The sequence below is a fragment of the Phoca vitulina genome, unplaced genomic scaffold, assembly GCF_004348235.1.
Source record: "Phoca vitulina isolate PV1807 unplaced genomic scaffold, GSC_HSeal_1.0 scaffold10, whole genome shotgun sequence".
In the NCBI taxonomy this organism is placed as follows: domain Eukaryota; kingdom Metazoa; phylum Chordata; class Mammalia; order Carnivora; family Phocidae; genus Phoca; species Phoca vitulina.
The window spans coordinates 3,061,287-3,080,725 of NW_022589713.1; the positions used below are offsets into that span (position 1 = coordinate 3,061,287).

At 42.4% G+C, this 19,439-nt stretch overlaps 1 protein-coding gene across 5 annotated transcripts in view; it reads right to left on the bottom strand.

Annotated features, from left to right (window-relative positions):
• KCNAB1 (potassium voltage-gated channel subfamily A member regulatory beta subunit 1) overlaps nt 1-18,692 on the bottom strand; it is a 256,454-nt gene extending 237,762 nt beyond the window's left edge. For 2 of the 5 annotated variants that reach the window (XM_032408382.1, XM_032408380.1), the window contains exon 1: nt 17,611-18,691. In XM_032408382.1, coding sequence (XP_032264273.1) covers nt 17,611-17,831 — 221 coding nt within the window. In that variant the 5' untranslated portion in view covers nt 17,832-18,691. Of the gene's footprint in view, nt 1-17,094; nt 17,588-17,610 lie in introns of those variants that run through there. The other 3 variants (XM_032408379.1, XM_032408378.1, XM_032408381.1) reach the window with 2 other exon arrangements.
• Nucleotides 18,693-19,439: the final 747 nt, after the last annotated feature.

The following is a 19,439-nucleotide window of genomic DNA, read 5'->3' on the forward strand; positions in this document are numbered from 1 at the left end:
CAAGTCAGCTACCTCCTATTCCTTTGATGCTGACGACAAGGATTGGGTGAGTCGGGATCCACAGCTAATAGCATTCAACTTGATATAGTTTTAAAATTCTACTGAGCAATCTATTTTATATTACTTCCATTATTCTCAATCCATTTAAGCAGGTGAATCTTGTCTCCCCAGTAAGGTAAACGCTGAGATAATCCTTAAAGAATAGGTACAGCATTCAGTATTTCTTTTGCTTTATGCACAGACTCTACCAGAGTGCTCTGCGCATAATAGACAGGGACTAAATAAAGGTCTGTTGACTTGATGGAGGACAACATGAGCGATAGACCCCAGGAGCCTATACTGTGGCAATCTGTGGTGGCTGCCCCCTGCCACATTGAACCAGAGAGGCCAACTCCTCAGTGGTAAAGAGCATGCAGCCTCATTCTGGCCTAAAAAGCTGTGTCCATGCGACAATCTAGGTAATTTCCATCCATCAAAAACTCAGACAATCCAGAATGAAAATCCAGATTTTTTTGTATCAGGAAAATAAAACATTCATATGATTGAATGCTTGCCTTTTATTTTAAAAAATGATTTATTGTTTGTGACTCACTATAGGGCCAGAGAGAATTAGGTAAGGCAAGGAAAAAGTAAATTGCCAGCATTCCTGAAGAAATGTTTGCTTTCCAGTTTTGAAATTTGAAGGGGGTTTGATGGTATTTTTTTCTCTTTGAAAGGGGAAAAAAAAAAGGAAAAATAAGGACTGGATCTCTAGCTAAAAGGGAGAAACAACTTTGAGTAAAAATCTGAAAGCTAATGCTAATAAATCTTCAGGATATATGTGCATTCTAATTTTTTATGCTGATACACAGTATATCCTAAATTATAAAGTTCCATCAATTGAAAACGTGCCATCCATTTAATAATAGCTGTTCAGAACAAAGAAACACGACTAGAATAACTCTTGATGTTGATCATAAGACATTTCCTAACATGAACATGATAGAATTAAAATGTTGAAATATTAAGATCAGTGTTGTTTTGGGCCCTTTATTTAATCTTCTTAACAACCCGTAAGACAGATACTGTCACCATCTACATTTTACTGATGAAAAGCTAACCCAGCATCAAAGACAGGGTAAGTGGCAGCGCTGGATTCAAACAAGACTAACCACTACAGTGAACAGCCCAGCTTAGAAGCTCCATATGCAAGAACTTCATCATTAATACCACGGGCTTGCCTACACAAGATCTGACAATTTCCCACCACTTCTATCCCTATCTCCCCAGTTCAAGCCACCTTCTCCTGACTGCAGCAGCTGATTGGCCCCTTGACTTGCACTTGTACCCCTATGGTGAGGTATCTGAGCAATCCCTACAAAGCCTACATCAGATCTTGTCACTCCTCAGCTCAAAATCCTACAATGGCTCCATCCCACTCAGAATTAAACCAAAGTCCTCACCAGAGCCCACAAGGCCCTCCGGATCTGGCTTCTGGCTGCCTCTCTCCCTCCCTGGCCCATTCCAACCTCATTGGACTCATACCTGTTTTCAGATGCAGCAAGTACACTCAGGGCCTTTGAACTTGCTGTTTCCTCTGTCTGGATTGATCTTCCCCCAGATACTCAGAAGGCTTGCTCTCTCACCTTCTCCCAGCCCACGATGAAAAGTTATCAGAAAATATCCCTGTCCCTGCTCTTTAATTAGCACTCTCCAGGACTTTCTGTCCCTTCCCCGGCTTATCTTCACAGCAGGTGTCGCCTCCTGATCTGCTAAACATTTTTGTTTGTTTTGCTCTTTTCCTATTCTAAAATATAAGCTTTTTAAAGGCAAAAACTGTTTTGTTCACCCCCTGATCCTCAACACTCAGAACGGTGCCCGGCACAGAATGGGTGCTCAGGAAGTATTTGAGTGAAACCATTCCTTAGAAATCCTATCAACCTTGATGGTTAAGAATCCATATAAGTGAGCATGATGCTCTGCTAGGATTTATTCTGTACAACCCCTACTCCATTCTGAATAACCATAATTAAATATGAAAAAGCTTTAAGAGCAATAGTTTAATAACGAGACAGATCTGTCCATGAACTCCTACTACATTGTGGTAAGCACAGTGCATGAGAGTTTAGTAATAACGTGGTCAGTCCACAGGCTCCCTAAGATGGCATTGCCGTGGTCAGTCCACAGGCTCCCTGTGGCATTGCTCTGCCTTACTTACGGGTCTGCACTTTCCTTGGCCTCAGTTCAGGACGACTTCAGAGCCCTTAATTCTCTCTCTATACTCAGCTATGCACTACAAAACTCAGCTCCAATTTTAATCATATTCTCTCTTGTTCTAAATCAAAGTGGAGACCATTTAATCATTCTTTTGAGAAATAAGTATGCTGGCAAGAGGAAGTTTTTAACCAAATAAATAATTTCTATTGTTGTGAAGGCAGAACAAAAAGAAATGATGGGAAAATTCAAATTAAAAAGTCTCCTATTTCTGTAAAAATAACTTCTCTTGTTCTTAAGACAAATATATGTAGTCTCTGCATGGCTAAGCCTGGGGACTCCTGTCTCTGCAGCACGAAGCATTTATCCTCTTCTTCATCCCTCTTTGGTTGGCTGATTTCCCATCTTGAAATGATGCCTAGATTGTCCTTCCTGTCCAACTTGTACACCTTCCAAAATGCACTCGAAGCAGGTAAGAAACCCAGGCCATAAACTCAAGTGTTCAAGAAATAGAGCATATCAAAATTTTTCTATAAATTAATTTTAACTCAGGGAGCCCTCCTGCCAAGCTGACAGGAAATTTAACTTTCAGACAATACTGGCTCTCTCCTTGCCCTCTCCATGCTGCTGGGGTTGCAATAGGTCCCAGGGTCTTATGCTGCCAGAGCACCAAGGAATCTCCCCACCATTGCTCATCTGTCCACTTTACCCCCAGAGACAGTCTTTGTCCCAGACTACGTGATAGTTGACTATGCTACTTTTAAGCAACACAGGGAGTTTCAGAGATCTTGGGAGAGGTTGAACCCCTGGCTGGGGATCCAGTCTTTCCCATACCATTCCCTTTGAAATCCTATCATATTCTTTGGATGCTATCAGGGACCAAGACTTATGGGGCCACAGACTTTCCAATGAATCTCCCAACCAGCAGAATCACAGCTTAATCTAGGAAATGCCTATTCTCTCAAACCTGACTCTCTTCAACTGGCCTGGACTTTTGAAAACAAAAAAACACACTTTCTGGATATAAGAAAGCATAAGCTACTTGCTTGAACAAAGCAAAAACTGCAGAGATGCAGGGAGAAGCCACATATATTCGTATTTTTAAATGGTCTCTCCACATCTGCCCCCCCTGCAACCAAACCAGAAGATCCCTCCTCTGTTCATGCATCTCAGAAGAAAATGGCGTAGCTCAGTGTGGGCTGGAGGGACTGGGTCTGGGTTTGTGGTATCAAGTGGTCCTGCTGCCTGGGCACTTGGGGAATACAGACCCCCCACTTATTGCAGCCATTGAGAAAAGGCCAGAGTGACCAGATGTACCTCGAGAAGAAAACTCAGCCAGCTCCATTTGCACATCATGTTCCGTTCAAAACCCAAGTCATTGAAGGAGTTTGGGAATTGTTATGTCACAAATTTTAATTGACCAATAGGAATCTGTGTTATTTATCAATATAAATAATTTTCTCCCAAAGTATAGTTTGCATGCAGGTAGTCTCTTTTTTGACTTCCTCTGTTTACTACCGTAAGGAATATAGTTTTATAAACCATCTTGTTTTCAATGCTCCCTTCTTTGTAAGGGATCAAGTGATAACTCAAGAATGACCATCTTACACAGACCCACATTCTAAGCAGAAAAACAATGAAAACTCGGGCAGTCCCTGCACAATCCTCCCCCAAGACCCTGCACACAGCCGCACTTTTGTCTTTTGGAACAACACAGTGTATGGCCAGCAGATGCTTCTCAAGGACGCGTGCACACTTTAAGGTCTGGACAAGATAAATGTTACCAGCACCCTTAATTCCTGTCTTAACCGTGCCTTTCTAGTTTTCTTTCCTGTAATCCATGCAATTTGGGGAATCACCTCACATTCTTTTCTGTATGAGGCTGGGTGTAAGTAGATATAACAGCAACCAGCAAGCATAGGTCAGGCTTTTCGGCAGCCAAGGTCAAAAGCAGACAGGATTCTTGCCACCGAAGGAAAGAAAACTCATCATGACCGTGAAGAGGACAAGTCTGGTAGAGAATGAAGCCTGCACTGGAAGCCAAGAGAGTTATATTATCATACAATCCCATGGATGTCTTTGAAGCTTATGAAAACTGAATCATTCATGCACCCAATCACCCATCCAACAAGCTTTTATTGCTCACCTACAACAAGCCAGACATTGTGCTAGCACAGGAGAGGATTAAAATATGAATGTTCTAAAGCAAAAACAAAACAAAACAAAACAAGACTTTTAAAAAAGACCTGTTGCAATGATACCACCATATGCTTTAGGGCTTCATCTATTCTGTCCCTGTGTCAGTGATATTGACAATTTATGATGGATAACAATGGGTATTTTACATTGTATATACATTATCTCCTATAATCTTTCAAACAACCCCATAAAGGATTACCAGGTCCCTCTTACAGACACCAGGGCACGAGAAGTTAAGCAATTCGCTAGCAAAGACAAGGCTGAGTAAATGAATGTTATAGTACCCTCCACTACAATACCATGAAGCCATTGACTGCTAATATCCATGTTTTTTGTTTGCACCTTAAACACACACACACACACACACACACACCCCTCCCTTACTGGGCTAAATATGTATGACAAATATTTATCAAAAAAAAAAATCAACTAGAAAATATCTGTTTCCTCCTTGAGCCACATATAATTTTACCTACTCATACCTGAAGATGTACTTATTCCCACTCGAGACAGATTTCTAGTAGCATGATATGCCAAAAAAAAAAACCCCACATAATCTCTGAACTTCCCATCAGCCTGTGGATTCTGGGATCAGCCCTGAGCTCAAGTGGACGTCTTAGCACCACTATACTCTGCTCTAGTCCTGTTTCTGCCCTGGCTTTCTGGGCAGAGTAACAATGGAGGGTACCCAGCACCTGGACCATTCCACTGTCTCACGCCAACAAGGGAAAACAGAGCCTTGCACAGAAATGTCACTTGCCAATGTTAGATTTCTTTTTGTTCTGAGTCACCACTGGCATAAATATATGCTGGTCATTATAAGGAAAAATTGGCCAGAAGCTGTCTGAGCCTCAAATTGAAACCAAAATTCTGATAATTTAGACTGTACAACGTATCATTAGGTTTTGTTTTTGTACCTCAGTTGCTGTAACTGAAAAAGGGCATAACACTACCTCCTACCCCCTTTCAAGGTTTTCCTCAAAGATAATAATATTAAGCTCTTTCAATCTCTTGGTTAAAATGTTTACATGAGACAATCAACAAAGATTTTAGTGATATAGAATGTTACTCGGGCATTCTGTTAATGATTAGTATTTGTCTTTGTCAAACCCTGTCCCCAAAACATTTCCATCTCAAAATATCAAGTGATTACATTCTGCTAATATCCTTAGCAGAAATAACCAACAAATAAAACTATAAACATTTTATGAATGTTTCTATTGCTAAAACTAATCATCGTTCAAGGTCAAATACTTTGATCAATGGTCTAATCAGGTGATAGTATTGCCTTCCTGCCAAGGGATGAAGCTGAAGTAGTACACTTACTAAACTCATCACATTTGCTTCATTCGTGGCCATCAATGACCTGGAACCAGGCAGAGTTCATGAGTGAAATAAATATACAGACTTCAGTTTGTTTTATTTTTCTTTTCTTCGGTCAACATTCAGCAATGTTGTCATTGTTCTATTTGTATTAGGAAAATGTCTTCAAGTTTGAATACAGACCACGTTGGTGATAATCTGGGGGACAGCAAAGACAGGTCAGGATCTTTCCCTTCCTGCTCTCAAGTACTACTAGCGGGCTTGGTGCTCACTGGTGGCTCTAAATACATGGTCACATCTACAGAAAGGTGGTATCATGGGGTTGAACGTGCACGTGGAGTTGTCCAGCCCCGTGAGGGATTCTACAGCAGTACCTTCCCATTCCCATTTTGGAATTACCTCCTCCACCACCGCATTCTAATGTGTGCCTTGCATCCAGCTCTAGAGTTCATGGCGGTAGCACAGTCCACGACCAGCAAGGTCCCAACAGGGTCACTTCCTTCTTACTCAAGCATTGCTTCCCTTGCAGCCTCCAGGAAACACTGACCATGAGAGACTCAATTAAAATTAAAATGACTGGCCAACCTAATGGCTTCAGGAGATTAATATTTAATAGGAGGGTTCAGAAAAAGAATTTCACATCCCCAAAAGAAAGTCCTTCTTCCCTCCCCCACAACACTGCTGCGACAACATTCATGAGGCAGGACCAGCATGAGTTTTATGAAAGCGTTAAGTTCTGTTAGAGGGCACGCACAGAGCCTCACAGGTGCATCCCTTCGGCAGCTGCTACAGCTGCCCCCACCCCAGGTACTAGGATGGACTGAGAGTCAGAGCTCACTGCTTAAGAAGTGGATGCAGAGGCGCGCCTGGGTGGCTCAGTCGGTTAAGTGTCTGCCTTCGGCTCAGGTCATGATCCCAGGGTCCTGGGATCGAGCCCCGCATCGGGCTCCTTGCTCAGCGGGTAGCCTGCTTCTCCCTCTCCTTCTACTGCTTCCCCCTGCTTGTGCTTTCTCACTCTGTCAAATAAATAAAAATCTTAAAAAAAAAAAAAAAGTGGATGCAGATATATTTTTTTGAGCCATGGTGATTTTAATTACAGCTTTCTGATCTTTATGGCCTTGATTTTTCTATTAATGTCCACCACCAAATCTTCTAATTTGTAATTAGATCTTGAAAGGAAAGAAAAAAAGCAAAAAGGGATATTTCCAGTAGGTGCTACCTCGAGGGGCCTAACAAGCAGAGCAGACTTGAGCAATAATGGCCATGTTAGCAAATGCCAAGGCCAAGATAAGACTGTTGAAACTTTTTTCACATTGGAGCTATACTCTGTGAATAGGAATTTTTATTCTGATTAAAAACCTAAGCACTAGCCTTACACAGAGAAAATCCCCAGTGCCCTGCGTTTTCAATGACCTCATTATTCCTATTGCGGTCTTGCCTCAGTCTTAGATGCTAGAGAAAGCGAGGAGGATGTAATGCCCGATACTGTGGGCTCCTCGAACTCCCCCCTCTCTGACATAACTATTAGCATGGCACGTATGGCAGACTGTGCAACAGCCCCTGAGAGGTGTTCACGCCCTAGTTTCTGAAACCCATGAAGAGGCTACCCTAGGTCATAAAGCGGACTTTGCAGAGGTGATTAAGTTCAAGATTTTGCGATGGGAAGATTACCCTGGATTAGCTGGGTGGACCCAGTGTTAATCATAGGAGTCATTACAGGAAGAAGGCAAGGGGATCAAAGTGAGAAAAAAGGAGATGTGAAGACAGAACCAGAAGTGGAAAGACGTGCTTTGGTCATGAAGGAAGGAGCCACAAAGTACAAAATGCAAGGGTCTTCGAGAAGCTGGAGAAGGCAAAGGAATGAATTTCTGCCTTGAAGCCTCCAGAAGGAACACAGCCCTCCTGACACCTTGATTTTAGACTTCTGACTCCCAGAACTGTGAGGGAATAAATCTGTGTGTGCAAGTACTAACTCTGTGGTAGTTTGTTGCAGCGGCAATAGGAAAGGACTGTACTATGAAGAGTCCGGCTTTGCTTCCTAAGCATACTTGCTGTTTCCCTTCAAAATCACCTCTCTGAAACAGGACCACAGAAGGTCCTGCTGAAGCCTGTGGGGAAGAGCTGCTGGAAGCTGAAGTCCTCAGGCAAGCATACACTTGCTTTTCTGGGTAAGGAGCGATCCCGTGCTTTCGGGGACTAAGATCGGAGCCTCCTGATTTCAGAAGATGGCTTTTGGAGAAACTGTATTTGAGTGAAACTGAAATCTGAAACTTCTTTGCAAATGAAAGAGAAGCCATTGTTGAGAGAGAAGTTGTACCTCAGACCACAGATTTCCCAACTCCCGCTTTCTCTTAAAGTAGTTCATAGATCTTCTTTTAAAACTGAACAAATATGTTTTGCAGCAATAGGAAAACCCTCTGAAATCAAAGACTTTTTCTGAGCATTTCCAGTCTTTTCAGTAAATGCAAAGACTCCATAATGCGGAGGTGCTTGGGCAAGTGGAGGTAGGAAATGGAGTAATAGTGAGTCAAAAGGCCTATTTCCATCAAAATGCCTCAGAGGAATTCTTTGCTAGTTCTTGAGTTGAGAGAGGAGTAGCATTCGGTAAAGCCATGTTATTTACACAGCTGATTTTTATAAACCAGCTTGTTGCCGTGGTCTCAGGCCAAAGATTCTAATAACAAAAACCCAGTAACATAAAAACCAAGTTTAAAGTAGAAATTAATTTCAAAGAAATGAAAAAGAGTGTGCTTTATTAGCATATGTTCTTCAGGAAAAAGTACGCTTTTCTTACATAAGAGCTCTGTTCAACCAGATGGGCCTTCTAGTAGATACAAACTCATCATGGAGAACACTGTGCTTGGAATTTCCTGCGGCTGAATCCCTTCAGGGGCACTCTCTTGGAAGATGTTAATTACCAATACAAAAAAAACTTTTCTGCTTAATAACAATAGTCCTGTACAGTTGCCTTGATCTTTAAACCTGCAAGATTTTTTTAAAAAATCTTCTCTGTGAGAGTATATCAAAAGGCATATTAGTTATACTATAAGCTGTTAGTTTTTCTATTTGGATACCCAACTACCACTGAAACCTGTATATCAGATTTGCCCTTTTCATACTTAAGTTACCATTGTTACCTTTAGAGCTGATGATCTCGTAAGAGTTGCTGTGTATCAGCCTAGTCATCCTCCATGATTCTAATGGGTTAGAATTTTAAAATCTATTTCACAGCAATTTTTTCAAAGATTAGTTCAAAATGCTAAAAATGATTTTCCCCCCTAAAAACAGTAAGCATGGCCATGAAATGCAAACAAAGGGACAGAGCAGGTTTCTGTTATTAGGTGACCTTGCTATCCTGCACTGAAAAGTCTAGGCCTTTACTTGGAATTGCATCCAGCTCTGGATGACTTCAAGGAGATGTAGTCATTGTACGGAGGCTGTAAATGAGAGTCATAATTACGGTAGGGATTCAGAAAATGAAATCTAGGAGGAAAAAACTGGAACCATCCTGAAAATTAGAAGGCTGAGCATTAGTAATGGTTTTCAAGTACAGGGAGATGTACAAAGCAGGAAATTATAGCTAGCTCATTTTCTGTTCAACAGAAGACAGGCCAAGAAGCTTCCAGTGCACCATGAAAGGAGCCGAATCGATTGCAAGAAGGAATTTTGTCATAGTCAATTTTTTTTTTTTTTTTTTTACTCCTGGATGATCCTAGGGACAGAACAGTCAGGCCAGGTAAGCAGGTACTGGACCAGAATGGGGAGGAATCTCTTCCCTCCCCAGGTGTCAACAGGAGGCTGGGATCCTCCAGGAGGCCCCTGGGTACTTCCCCTTGCCTCACCACTGCACCCTTGCTACCCTGCTCCTCATTCTGTCTTCATTTCCCAACCTAATTGGATTGTTAGGGTCCAGACAAGAGTTCTCAAAACCCTCACTTTATTGCTTCCTTGGAAGATTTCAGAGCTTAATGAATGATTCTAATTCTTAGAAAGAAGAGCCAAATTTTTTTCATGACTGCCGTGAAAGGAGATTACACAATATTTCTTTAGGGGCCTTTACAAGTAGCTGCCACACAGCACAAATTGGAAAAACAGGACAGATTTCTCATGAGGGCTGGACCAGATGGCCTGTGCGAGTGCTCTCAGAGTCCTCCCTAGTTGCCGATTCCAAGAATCACTGCTGGGCTTCTGTTTTGGTTTCCAATCTGAGTAACCGAAAATCATCCTGCAATGAGGATTTTTAAGTGTATTTTGATTCTGACTCTCAGGAGCGGACTTTCAAAGTAATCTCGAAAAGCATGGCGGAGAGTCAAATATGTTCGGTACTGAACGTCCAAATGAGCATTTCACATCTGGGGTTGACATGGAGCACCATCCTATCATCTGTGCCCATGCTTTTTGATCTCTTTCTGAGACACCAGTTCTTTAGAAACTGTGACACTGAGCACACTACCATCTGGAACTTAATTTTTGTCCAGCTTCAGAACACGTACCACGGGGCTTCTCTGGGGTCCTCACAACTCTATAAAGATGAAGAAACTGATCTGGAGCTCTCCATTGCACAGCAGGGCTTTGCTTCTTCTAGAGAGAAGTTTCAACTGCAAACTATGCATATGTATAGAAGAGAATTGTCCTTTCTAGAAGCTTTTATATACTGTGCTTCTTTCTATGTTGAAAAATGGGGCATAACCAAGCAGCTGCAGGAAAATCCTGCTCCTGAAGTCAGGAGACCTGAGTTTGGCCTTGACCCTCCCATCAGCTCCTTGAGTAACTCTGATCAAGGAACTGGCCATTCTGTATAAAATAATAGGACTGAATGAGATGGCATCTAAAGTTCCTTCAGTGCTAATATCCACTACTAACTCACTTATTTCCAGCAATCGCATAGAATTACAAATTCTTAATATTGAAATGGAAATTTTTAAGACTTTTGCCTTGAGCTCCTCAGTCTCTATCACTTTTATCTTCTAGTTCTGAAAAGAGTGGAAAACTGGTGACCAACATATTTTTTAAACATACAGTGATCAATTTGCAACACTGAATCCTTTTTTATCATGTCTAATGACTATCAGAATGGCTTTGACAGGCCTGTAAAGAAAAGTAGGAGTCGATGCCTGTGGATTCAATTCTTCTCAAGCAGGGGTTTTCTCTCTTAAAGGAAGTTTTGAATTAAAAAAACAAACAAACAAAAAAAACAAAAAAACAAGAGTTCTATATTTTGATCAGATTCACTAGACCTAAATCCCATTCTGTTCATGAATTTACTAATGACAGATCATAGATTTGAAGAGATGAATGAAAACTCAAAGTCAAATTTATGAATCTGATTTCCCTTTTGAATGTAATGGGATTTTTTCCTCCTCTCAGAACGTTTCTCAAATTACTACAAGTTCAAGTATTTGCAGAACTTTTTTTTTTTTTTTAAAGAAAGGATTTCTAGAAAACGAATGCACTTCCAAAGAGGTGAGTGGATTGGGGTTAGACACTTCATCTAACAACCCAATTGAAGATTACAGCTGGAAGATGAGCTGTTTCTGGAAACACTTTGGAGAGATTCCTTCACTTGAATGTGCTGCATATGCATGCACACACACACACACACACACACACACACACACACACGCGCGCACGCGCGCACACAGAGCTATAGAACTGGAACAACGTTTGCCTAACAACTTCCGGGAGGCTGCCTCCCCTCCTACCATTTTCTCACCATCCCATGGATGCCAGACTTCTGACTGCTGCCTTGCAGAGGTGGAATAAACTCTATGAGACTGAATCAGCAACTAATTTTCAGGAAGGTTTCTCCACCTCCCCATTCTCACCATTTTGCTTTGAGGAAGAGAGGAAAGCCCACACCCATGGGTGTCAGTGGAAACGACAATGGTATTCTATGTATATAATATATATAATATAATATATTCTATATATATATTTTTATATATTTTATATATTTTTTTTATATATATTATATATATATATATCTGGCATTCTAAATAACCAAGCTGCTCTCTTCTCTGGACTGAAATCAAATATTTCTATCTGAAACACAGCCACAGAGCTGGCTCTTCTCTCCCCCCCCCATCAGCCCACCTATTTCCTCCCACTTTTCCCCGTACGCGTGCGTACACACACACACACACACACACACACACACTCAGTACCTTTTACGTAATTGGCTGACAAGATTGATCTTTCACTTCAATTGCTTTGATTCAAAATCTGCCCACCATTCGTGGGAGGTAAAGAACGGTAGAGGACACGTGTGCTTTAATAAAGAGGCTGTGAAAGGAATGGCATGGGAAAGGCATCTGGTCTGAGTCTTCCCTGTAGTCTTGATTCTCTGCAGGAAAGTAGAGAATGCTATGAAATTAAATTCTCTTACTTCACATTTACAACCCCTCAATTTTTTTTTTTCTTGGAACTGCCAGGTTAATCCTTTAACAGAACTTTAACCAGACAACCTGTTCAAAAATCAGCAACCTCCATTGCTGATGTTCACCTGATGTCTAAATGGGTTGCCCTGGCCTCCAAGGTGCAATAACCTGACCCCTCTTTACCTCTACAAGATGCTCTCCCTCCCCCCACTTCCCTGCATGTACCCTCTGCCCTGTTCCATTATTTCTCACCAGTGCCTGCATAGTCTCTGGGACATGCTGCCCACCCTGCTGCAGCCTGCTCTTCTCCTCCTCTCTCTGCTCATATTGATGTTTCTCCTTCCCCAATACCAAGCTTCACTGGCTTTTCTCATGTGACCTCTCCCTGACTCCCGTAGCCCCTGCTGAATGTGGTCTCCTCAAACTACAGCAACAATTATTCTTTGTATCACTAACATATGCAGGCTTCTTGTGTAGATAGCTAATCACACCAAACTGTAAATACTCGAGACAATCTACTCACTTCGGATGCCCAGCATTTAACATAGTGTCCCACAGGTGTAGCCATTCATTGTCTAAGCATTTCTCGAGTCATTATCATGTGCTAAGTGCCAGGTTAGACTCTGGGGTTACAGTGATGAATAAACCCCAAAACTCAAGCTGCTCACAGACTAATGGGGAAGACACAGATGCAAATAGATAATAACAATACTATGCAATCAATAATCTCCATAACAGAAATAAGAACCAGTTGTAGTGGAGGCATTAAAGAGCACTTATTTAATGCTATATGGAGTGGAGCCGGGGAAGGTTTCACTGAGAAGGTTATGCTAGAGTTGGGTCTTGGAGGATGCATAGGAGTTTGCCTGACCAAGTGAGGTGGGAGAATTCTAGAGTAGAAGGATGAGAATGGAAAATGACACAGAAGCATAAGAAAACAAGAAGGTTCAGGGTACTATGACAGGTCCTCAAGTAGGTACTTCTGATGAAGCATGTGGTCATCAGAGGAAAGATGAGAACAGAGTGGCGATTAGAAAAACTAATGGAAGCCACACCATGAAGGACCTCAGGTGCCATGTTAGGTAGTTTGGATTGTATTCCCTGAGCTACTGAAAAGCACTGAAGGAATTTGAGGAGGATGTTGTAATCTGAAGTTATCTAATTCATGCTAAAAATAAGAATGACAAAAACCTGATTTTTTTAAGCCATTCATCCACCAAAGGACAAACCAAAACATCCCTACCATGGAATACTACTCAGCAATAAAAGGAATGAACTATTGAGACGCACAACAATTTGGATGGGTCTGAAGAGAATTATATACTGAGTGAAAAAAAATCCCAAAAGATTACAAACTGTATGATTCCATTTATATAAATGCTCTTGAAACAAGAAAATTATGGAGCTAGATCAGAGTAGTGGTTGCCAAAGACTAGGGAATGGAAGAGTGTATGGATGTGGTTGTAAAGGATAGCATGAGGGAGCCTCGCGGTGATGGAATAATTTGGACTCCTCACTGTAGTGGTGGTTACACAAACTTCTACATGTGATAAAATTGCGTAGACATATAAACATACACACATATGACTACATGTGTAACTGGTAAAATCTGAATTCTGAGGATAGTACAAATATCAGTTTACCAGTTTTGATGTTGTGCTGTAGTTTAGAAGATGTTACCACTAGAGAAAACTGGATTAAGGGTACACAAAATTTTTTTTTTTTTTTGCAAATTCCTGTGAATCTATAATTATTTCAAAAAAATTTTTAAGTGACAAAAATGGTAAAATGTGACTAACCTAAACAACTGGAAAAAAATAACTTTTTAAAGTGGGATTTAAAGATTATTGCTCAACAAATTCTTGTGAAGAATTCTCTTAAGAGTTTCAAAGCCTGTTTTATGTAACATTACAGCACAATGTTTTATTGACATGGATGTATATGTTACAGGTAAGATTTTTCTAGATGAAATTGGGTCCATCAATATTCAAATTGTTCTAGGACTAAAGTAACAATTCTAGAAAGGGGTTGGGTAGCTTATCAGTACAAATGTGCTCAAATCTGAATGACATAAGCTCTGAGACCATGTCAAATACTAGGAGTAGGATCCTTTGAGAAAGTTATTTTAAAAAAGACACCCAACCAACCAAATCAGCAGCAACAACAAATCTGATTTATCTTCTATTCTCAGTGATTTCGCTTTCTTAGGATGAGAGGTATGTATGAGTCTATATATATCATGTACGGTTACAGAGTATACATCAAACTCTAAAACAGTGTGATGAACTCAGATTAAAAACACACACAAAACTAAAGGAACTCTCATGCATTAACAAAGCACAAGTGTAAAAACTATAAGAAATGAAATAGTCTCATGTTATTTACATACAGGATAGTCCCCAGGATAAACGTTAGGTGGAATCCTGTTCTCTCAGGCTGAAAGTAGCATTTGAAGAGAGTTCTCTAGCGGACTTTTTTTTCATCCTTAGCCTTGAAACAATAGCTAACTTTATGCAAGATTTTTGCACAATGGCAATGTGAAGGTAACAGTGGCTTTGAGTATTTTATTCTTGCAAAATTCAGATGCTTCACACAAGTGTATATTAATTCTTTCTAAAATCCCAAGTTCATGAGCTCCTAATTAACGGATGGTAATCATGGGTTATGATAAGAGTTGGGCTTTAAAAATTATAAGGCATTAAACGAGTAGAAGGCATTCTACTCATTTATCAGGGTTATAGTAAATAGGTCCTCAATAGCCAGGTAGCACCTTACCCAGCTGGGTTGGAACCTGAAAGAAGTCCCTGGGTTGGCAAATAGGTGGCTGATCTGGGCACAATTCCTCATGCCCCAAGATGCAACCATAATTCTGGAACCGAAGCAGAGATGGTAGCCTCAGAATGGAGAAGCTGAGGTAGCCCAGGCATGACCATCACCCTCCCCAAATATAGCCTTCCTAAGAATGTCTCCTAATAGAGCATTATTATTTATTTTCCTATTTGTGGTCTGCTTCCCCAACCTGAATGTAAGCCCCAAACCTCGTCTGCTTTCTGCACCTTTGTGAAACCAGTTATATTAGGGTTCCTCGTACAGAATAGATGCTCAATAAATATTTGACTAAAATTCCTCTTCACTCTATACACTGCTTTTTGACAAAAAAGAAAAGTGAATAGCAGACATTTTCAAATTCTGATGAAAGCTACGAGCCCTCCCCTTAAGAAAAAGATGTACGAAAAAACCCTGTTTTTTTTAAATCTCCTAGAGAGTTCATGGATCCCAGATTAAGCTATGCCTATAGAAACCATTTTCAAGGATTAGAAAGGTATTGTAAACACGATTAGCCATTTTATTTTTGCTATTTGTTATAATAACACATGATATTTTAGTGACATTAAGGTCAAAGAAAAGGATAATTCAGCTAATAAAAATACTTCTATCATATTTTATAAGCTGTAGAGCTAGTCCCTCTCTCCCTCCCACCCTCTCTATCTCTCCAACCCTAAGAAAGTCTTAGTATACATTTGGCGTAATCTCATAGTCTCTTTCCTAAAGGCACTCTGAGTGGAATTTGAAGAAGAGAGGGGTTAAGTCACACTCGCACACGCACAAAACCACCTGCCTGGCATAGGTAAAAAGGTTCCGAATACAAGGGGATAGAGAACCTTGTCCTATCCATAAACAACAAATGACTCAAAGAAAACTGAAAAAGCACAGACGGCTAACTTGTCAGAAAAGAGCTGTCCTTAGTTGCCAGTAATGAAAGATGCCCAAGTGAATCTTACTTTCACATTGAGCTTTTGTAAAGACAGACAATTATTCTCCAATTGGAGCTGAGCTGTAAATATTACTAGAAAAACCTTAATGGAAATCTCCTGCCTTCGAAAAATCCTCACAAAGCCAAACTCTTCCAACACAATGACGCATAAGCAACTATGAAACTCTGCCACAAGAAATGAAGGGCGTTACTTTTTATTTCTTCTGGTTTATAAAAAACTCAAGGTGCTGCTAATACACGGGCAGCCACACTTGAAGCACCTCTGCGATCTGCCTTATCTCGGAGTGGCCCATTCCTAGGGGCCCTGTGACGAAGGCAGCAGCTTGTCTCCCTCGCAGCACCCAACTGCACACAGAGCAGCGCCATGTCCGTGGGGCAGGGCTGGGTGTGCGCCACACAAGCAGCAATACGAAAGGCCAATGCACTGGACACTGCAGCCTCAGTTAGCAAACTGTCCCTGTGCCGCCCCACTCGCCACCGTGGAAATACTGGGAATAGCAGAGTTGCCTGGAGCCGGGCTGCTCACATAGTACTGCAGTTGGGGCAAAAAGCTTTAGGTGCAACCCCCACCCCCCGCCCACACACACACGGCTTTCTTTCTTAAGAAATATATCAAAACAACAGCAATGAGAAGCTGTCCTATAACTCTACAAAGAAACTTTTGCAAGGGTAACTTTCATAGAAATTGGTTTAAATGCGTCTTTCAGAAACCCCACATGGGAAGTCTTAGGGGTACATTATTTTAATTGCATCAAGTTCCTTCCATTCTAAACGTGGTTCCTAACAAAGATGAGGAATAGTTAAATGTAAATAATTGACAAAAATCCTATCTGCACACCAGAAGAACCAAAGCCTTTGGAAGATGCACCATTGGCTTCTCTCCTCTAGATCTGTAAAGATTTTGAGATGAAAGCACAGTCAGTTTAAAGAAATAAAGCCAGGAAGGCTCAGTGCAAAGCAGATAGAATGAGAAGGCAGGAGTCACATAATTGAATAATGAAATTTTCTACTTATCAGATTTAAGTCATTCTTTATTAAGGAGAACATCAACTATTACCAGGAAGGTTGCCAACTATGGAAAACAACCTAGAGGAAGAGCAGCTTAAAAATGTATGAGGAAACTCATACTAAAACAATTAACTTTTTCTCCGTATTTCACAAGAAGTTCTCCATTTTATTTCAAGCTGTAATTTAGATTCAAAGACGTCAGTGTTCAATCTAATTTACCTTTATGGGTGTTTCTTCCTGCAACAAAACTTCCTTAAGAGCTTGCATAGAATTTGTTGCCTTGGTCTTTCGAAAGATAAATCAGAATGCAGTACTAGATGGGAAACTAATTTGAATAGGATAATCACAGAAACTACAGTCTGTGCCATAAAATAGGACCAACACATTTGCGGTTGAAAGGCTACCCTGATCTCAATACCAGCTTCTAGCAGTTGTGTTACTCTGCGCAGACTGGAATTCATACAGCCCTTAAGGTGTTCCCAGCACTTCAGAATATACAAAATGGGCAGCATTAAAAAAACAAACAAACAAAAAAAAACAACACATACTACACACACAGCACAACCACTCTGGGTTTCCCCTCTCCTAAGGAACTATTTTAGAGACACCAGAGAATTCTAAATTAGGCAACCCACCCGACCCGTGGGTAAGTCACTTTCCAAGACCCATGAACTGTCCCCACTGCACCTGTATAGCACACAGAAAGCCCGGGCAGAGGGAATCTGACATCCGTACCTATATTTCATGCCAGTCTGCTTTGCGGTGGACTCTTTGAGAGAAATGTGATGCTGAGGGGTGAAGGTCCCCAGGCTGCGCGCGATGATAGCGACCGTGCGGAATTTGGCCCGGGCTGCGTTCACCACATTGGGGGCGGTGGAGCTCTGCTTGCTCAGAAGTCGGTCCTCACCATTCCGGCTCTTCAAATTGTGCTCTGTGCAGGCTATGGAGACTTGCATTGCTTCCCCGGGCAGCGCACGGTCCCTCTCAGAACCCCAGAACACAGGCAGTCACGAGAGGTTGAGCAGTCGGGGGGGTTTCTGCTCGTCTCTTAACCCCTCCTTGCTCCCCCTTCCCGGGGACGCCGTCAGAGGAGTCCTCGCGGCTGACTTCGGCGCCGGGCGAGTGGCAGGTGTGGCTGCGGTGCAGACCAGAGTCCCGGGCACCGAGAGAAGTAAACAGCCAGCCCCGAAGTTGTCCCAGCAGCTGGAGTGCGGATCAGGCTCGCAAATCTTCCCGGGCAGTCACCTCGGCTCATTAAACAGCCAAATCCATGCAGTCGGGAGGCTTCCGCAGACGCCTAAAGCTGAGCGTCGCACTGCCTGCACGCAGCCCTGGCCGAGCCGGTCCACCGTGTGTGAATGCGGGCTCGCCTCTGGGCGATGGCTCAAATGCACGCAGGCATACCGCAAGATGCGCCGCCAGCACCCTCTGGACCACAGGCAGGATGCTCAATTGGCGCGGGGAGCCTCCAGGCAGCAGCTAATCGCGAGCTGATCCCCGGGGACCAGCGGTCGCCATCCACTCGGGCTGTCAGCTCCCTCCCCGCCCCACTCCGGGAGGTCTCCAGGGCTCGTCAAGACCCCTCCCCACTCATTTTCAGGTGAAAGCCTGGGTCGCTCAGCCGTCGCTGACGCGGCTTTGCAGCTGCACCGAGGAGCAGGCTGCTGGAGCTCCCAGCCTTTGTGTGCGAATGGTAGGCAAGGATCACTTTCAGCAGACTCCTGCTGTAACAGAAGCTGGAGGGCAGCTCGTAAAGGGGGGCTCGGCCCAGACTCACACCAAATCTTGCTGCAGCACAACAGTTGGGACTGGGGGAGGGCAGAGTGGGGGTGCTCCTGCCACAGAACATGCCAGTGAGACAACACGTGAATACTCTGCGACTGGCTTCCTAAAACACTACTTGAAATCCCTGTTATTAGCCTTGTCAGAGTTCATTTCCCCTGTACACGTTATTCCTTAAGACGCTAAGTTTGAAGTTTCCTGAAAAACCACAGTGCAGACTTTTTGGGAGTCAAGTCAGCTAACTTTCTGTAAAATCTATTCTGGATCTCAGAGGAGGACCAAGGAGAGGGGAAGAGACAGCAATTCAGCACCACCCAGAAGGGGGCTACACTAGGGGAGCAGCAGGTGCCCGTCACCACTCAGAAGGTCCAGGCCGGGTGTCTGGAACCATGTACACTGCCCGCCAGTCATCTGTGGCCAGCCGGTGATGACAAACACTATGCCCTGCTCAGGGGTGGGCAGCAAAACACCTCTCTTGACTTTGAATCCATGTGAGGCAGAAACATCGTGTGGTTCAGTGTCAGGTGCAAAGCAACTGCTCAATAAATGTGATTGAACAAAACTAAGCACCGATTGGTTGATAACATTTGATCTCTCCATTTGAAATGCATGGAAGCCAGACTCCTTTTGTAGATGTACTTACAATAAAATTGTGGCTTCTATAAAATCAGTTTTCCAAGCAAGCTTGTGCAGCCACTCTGGAAAACAGTATGGAGGTTCCTCAAAAAGTTGAAAATAGAGCTACCCTACGTCCCAGCAATTGCACTACTGGGTATTTACCC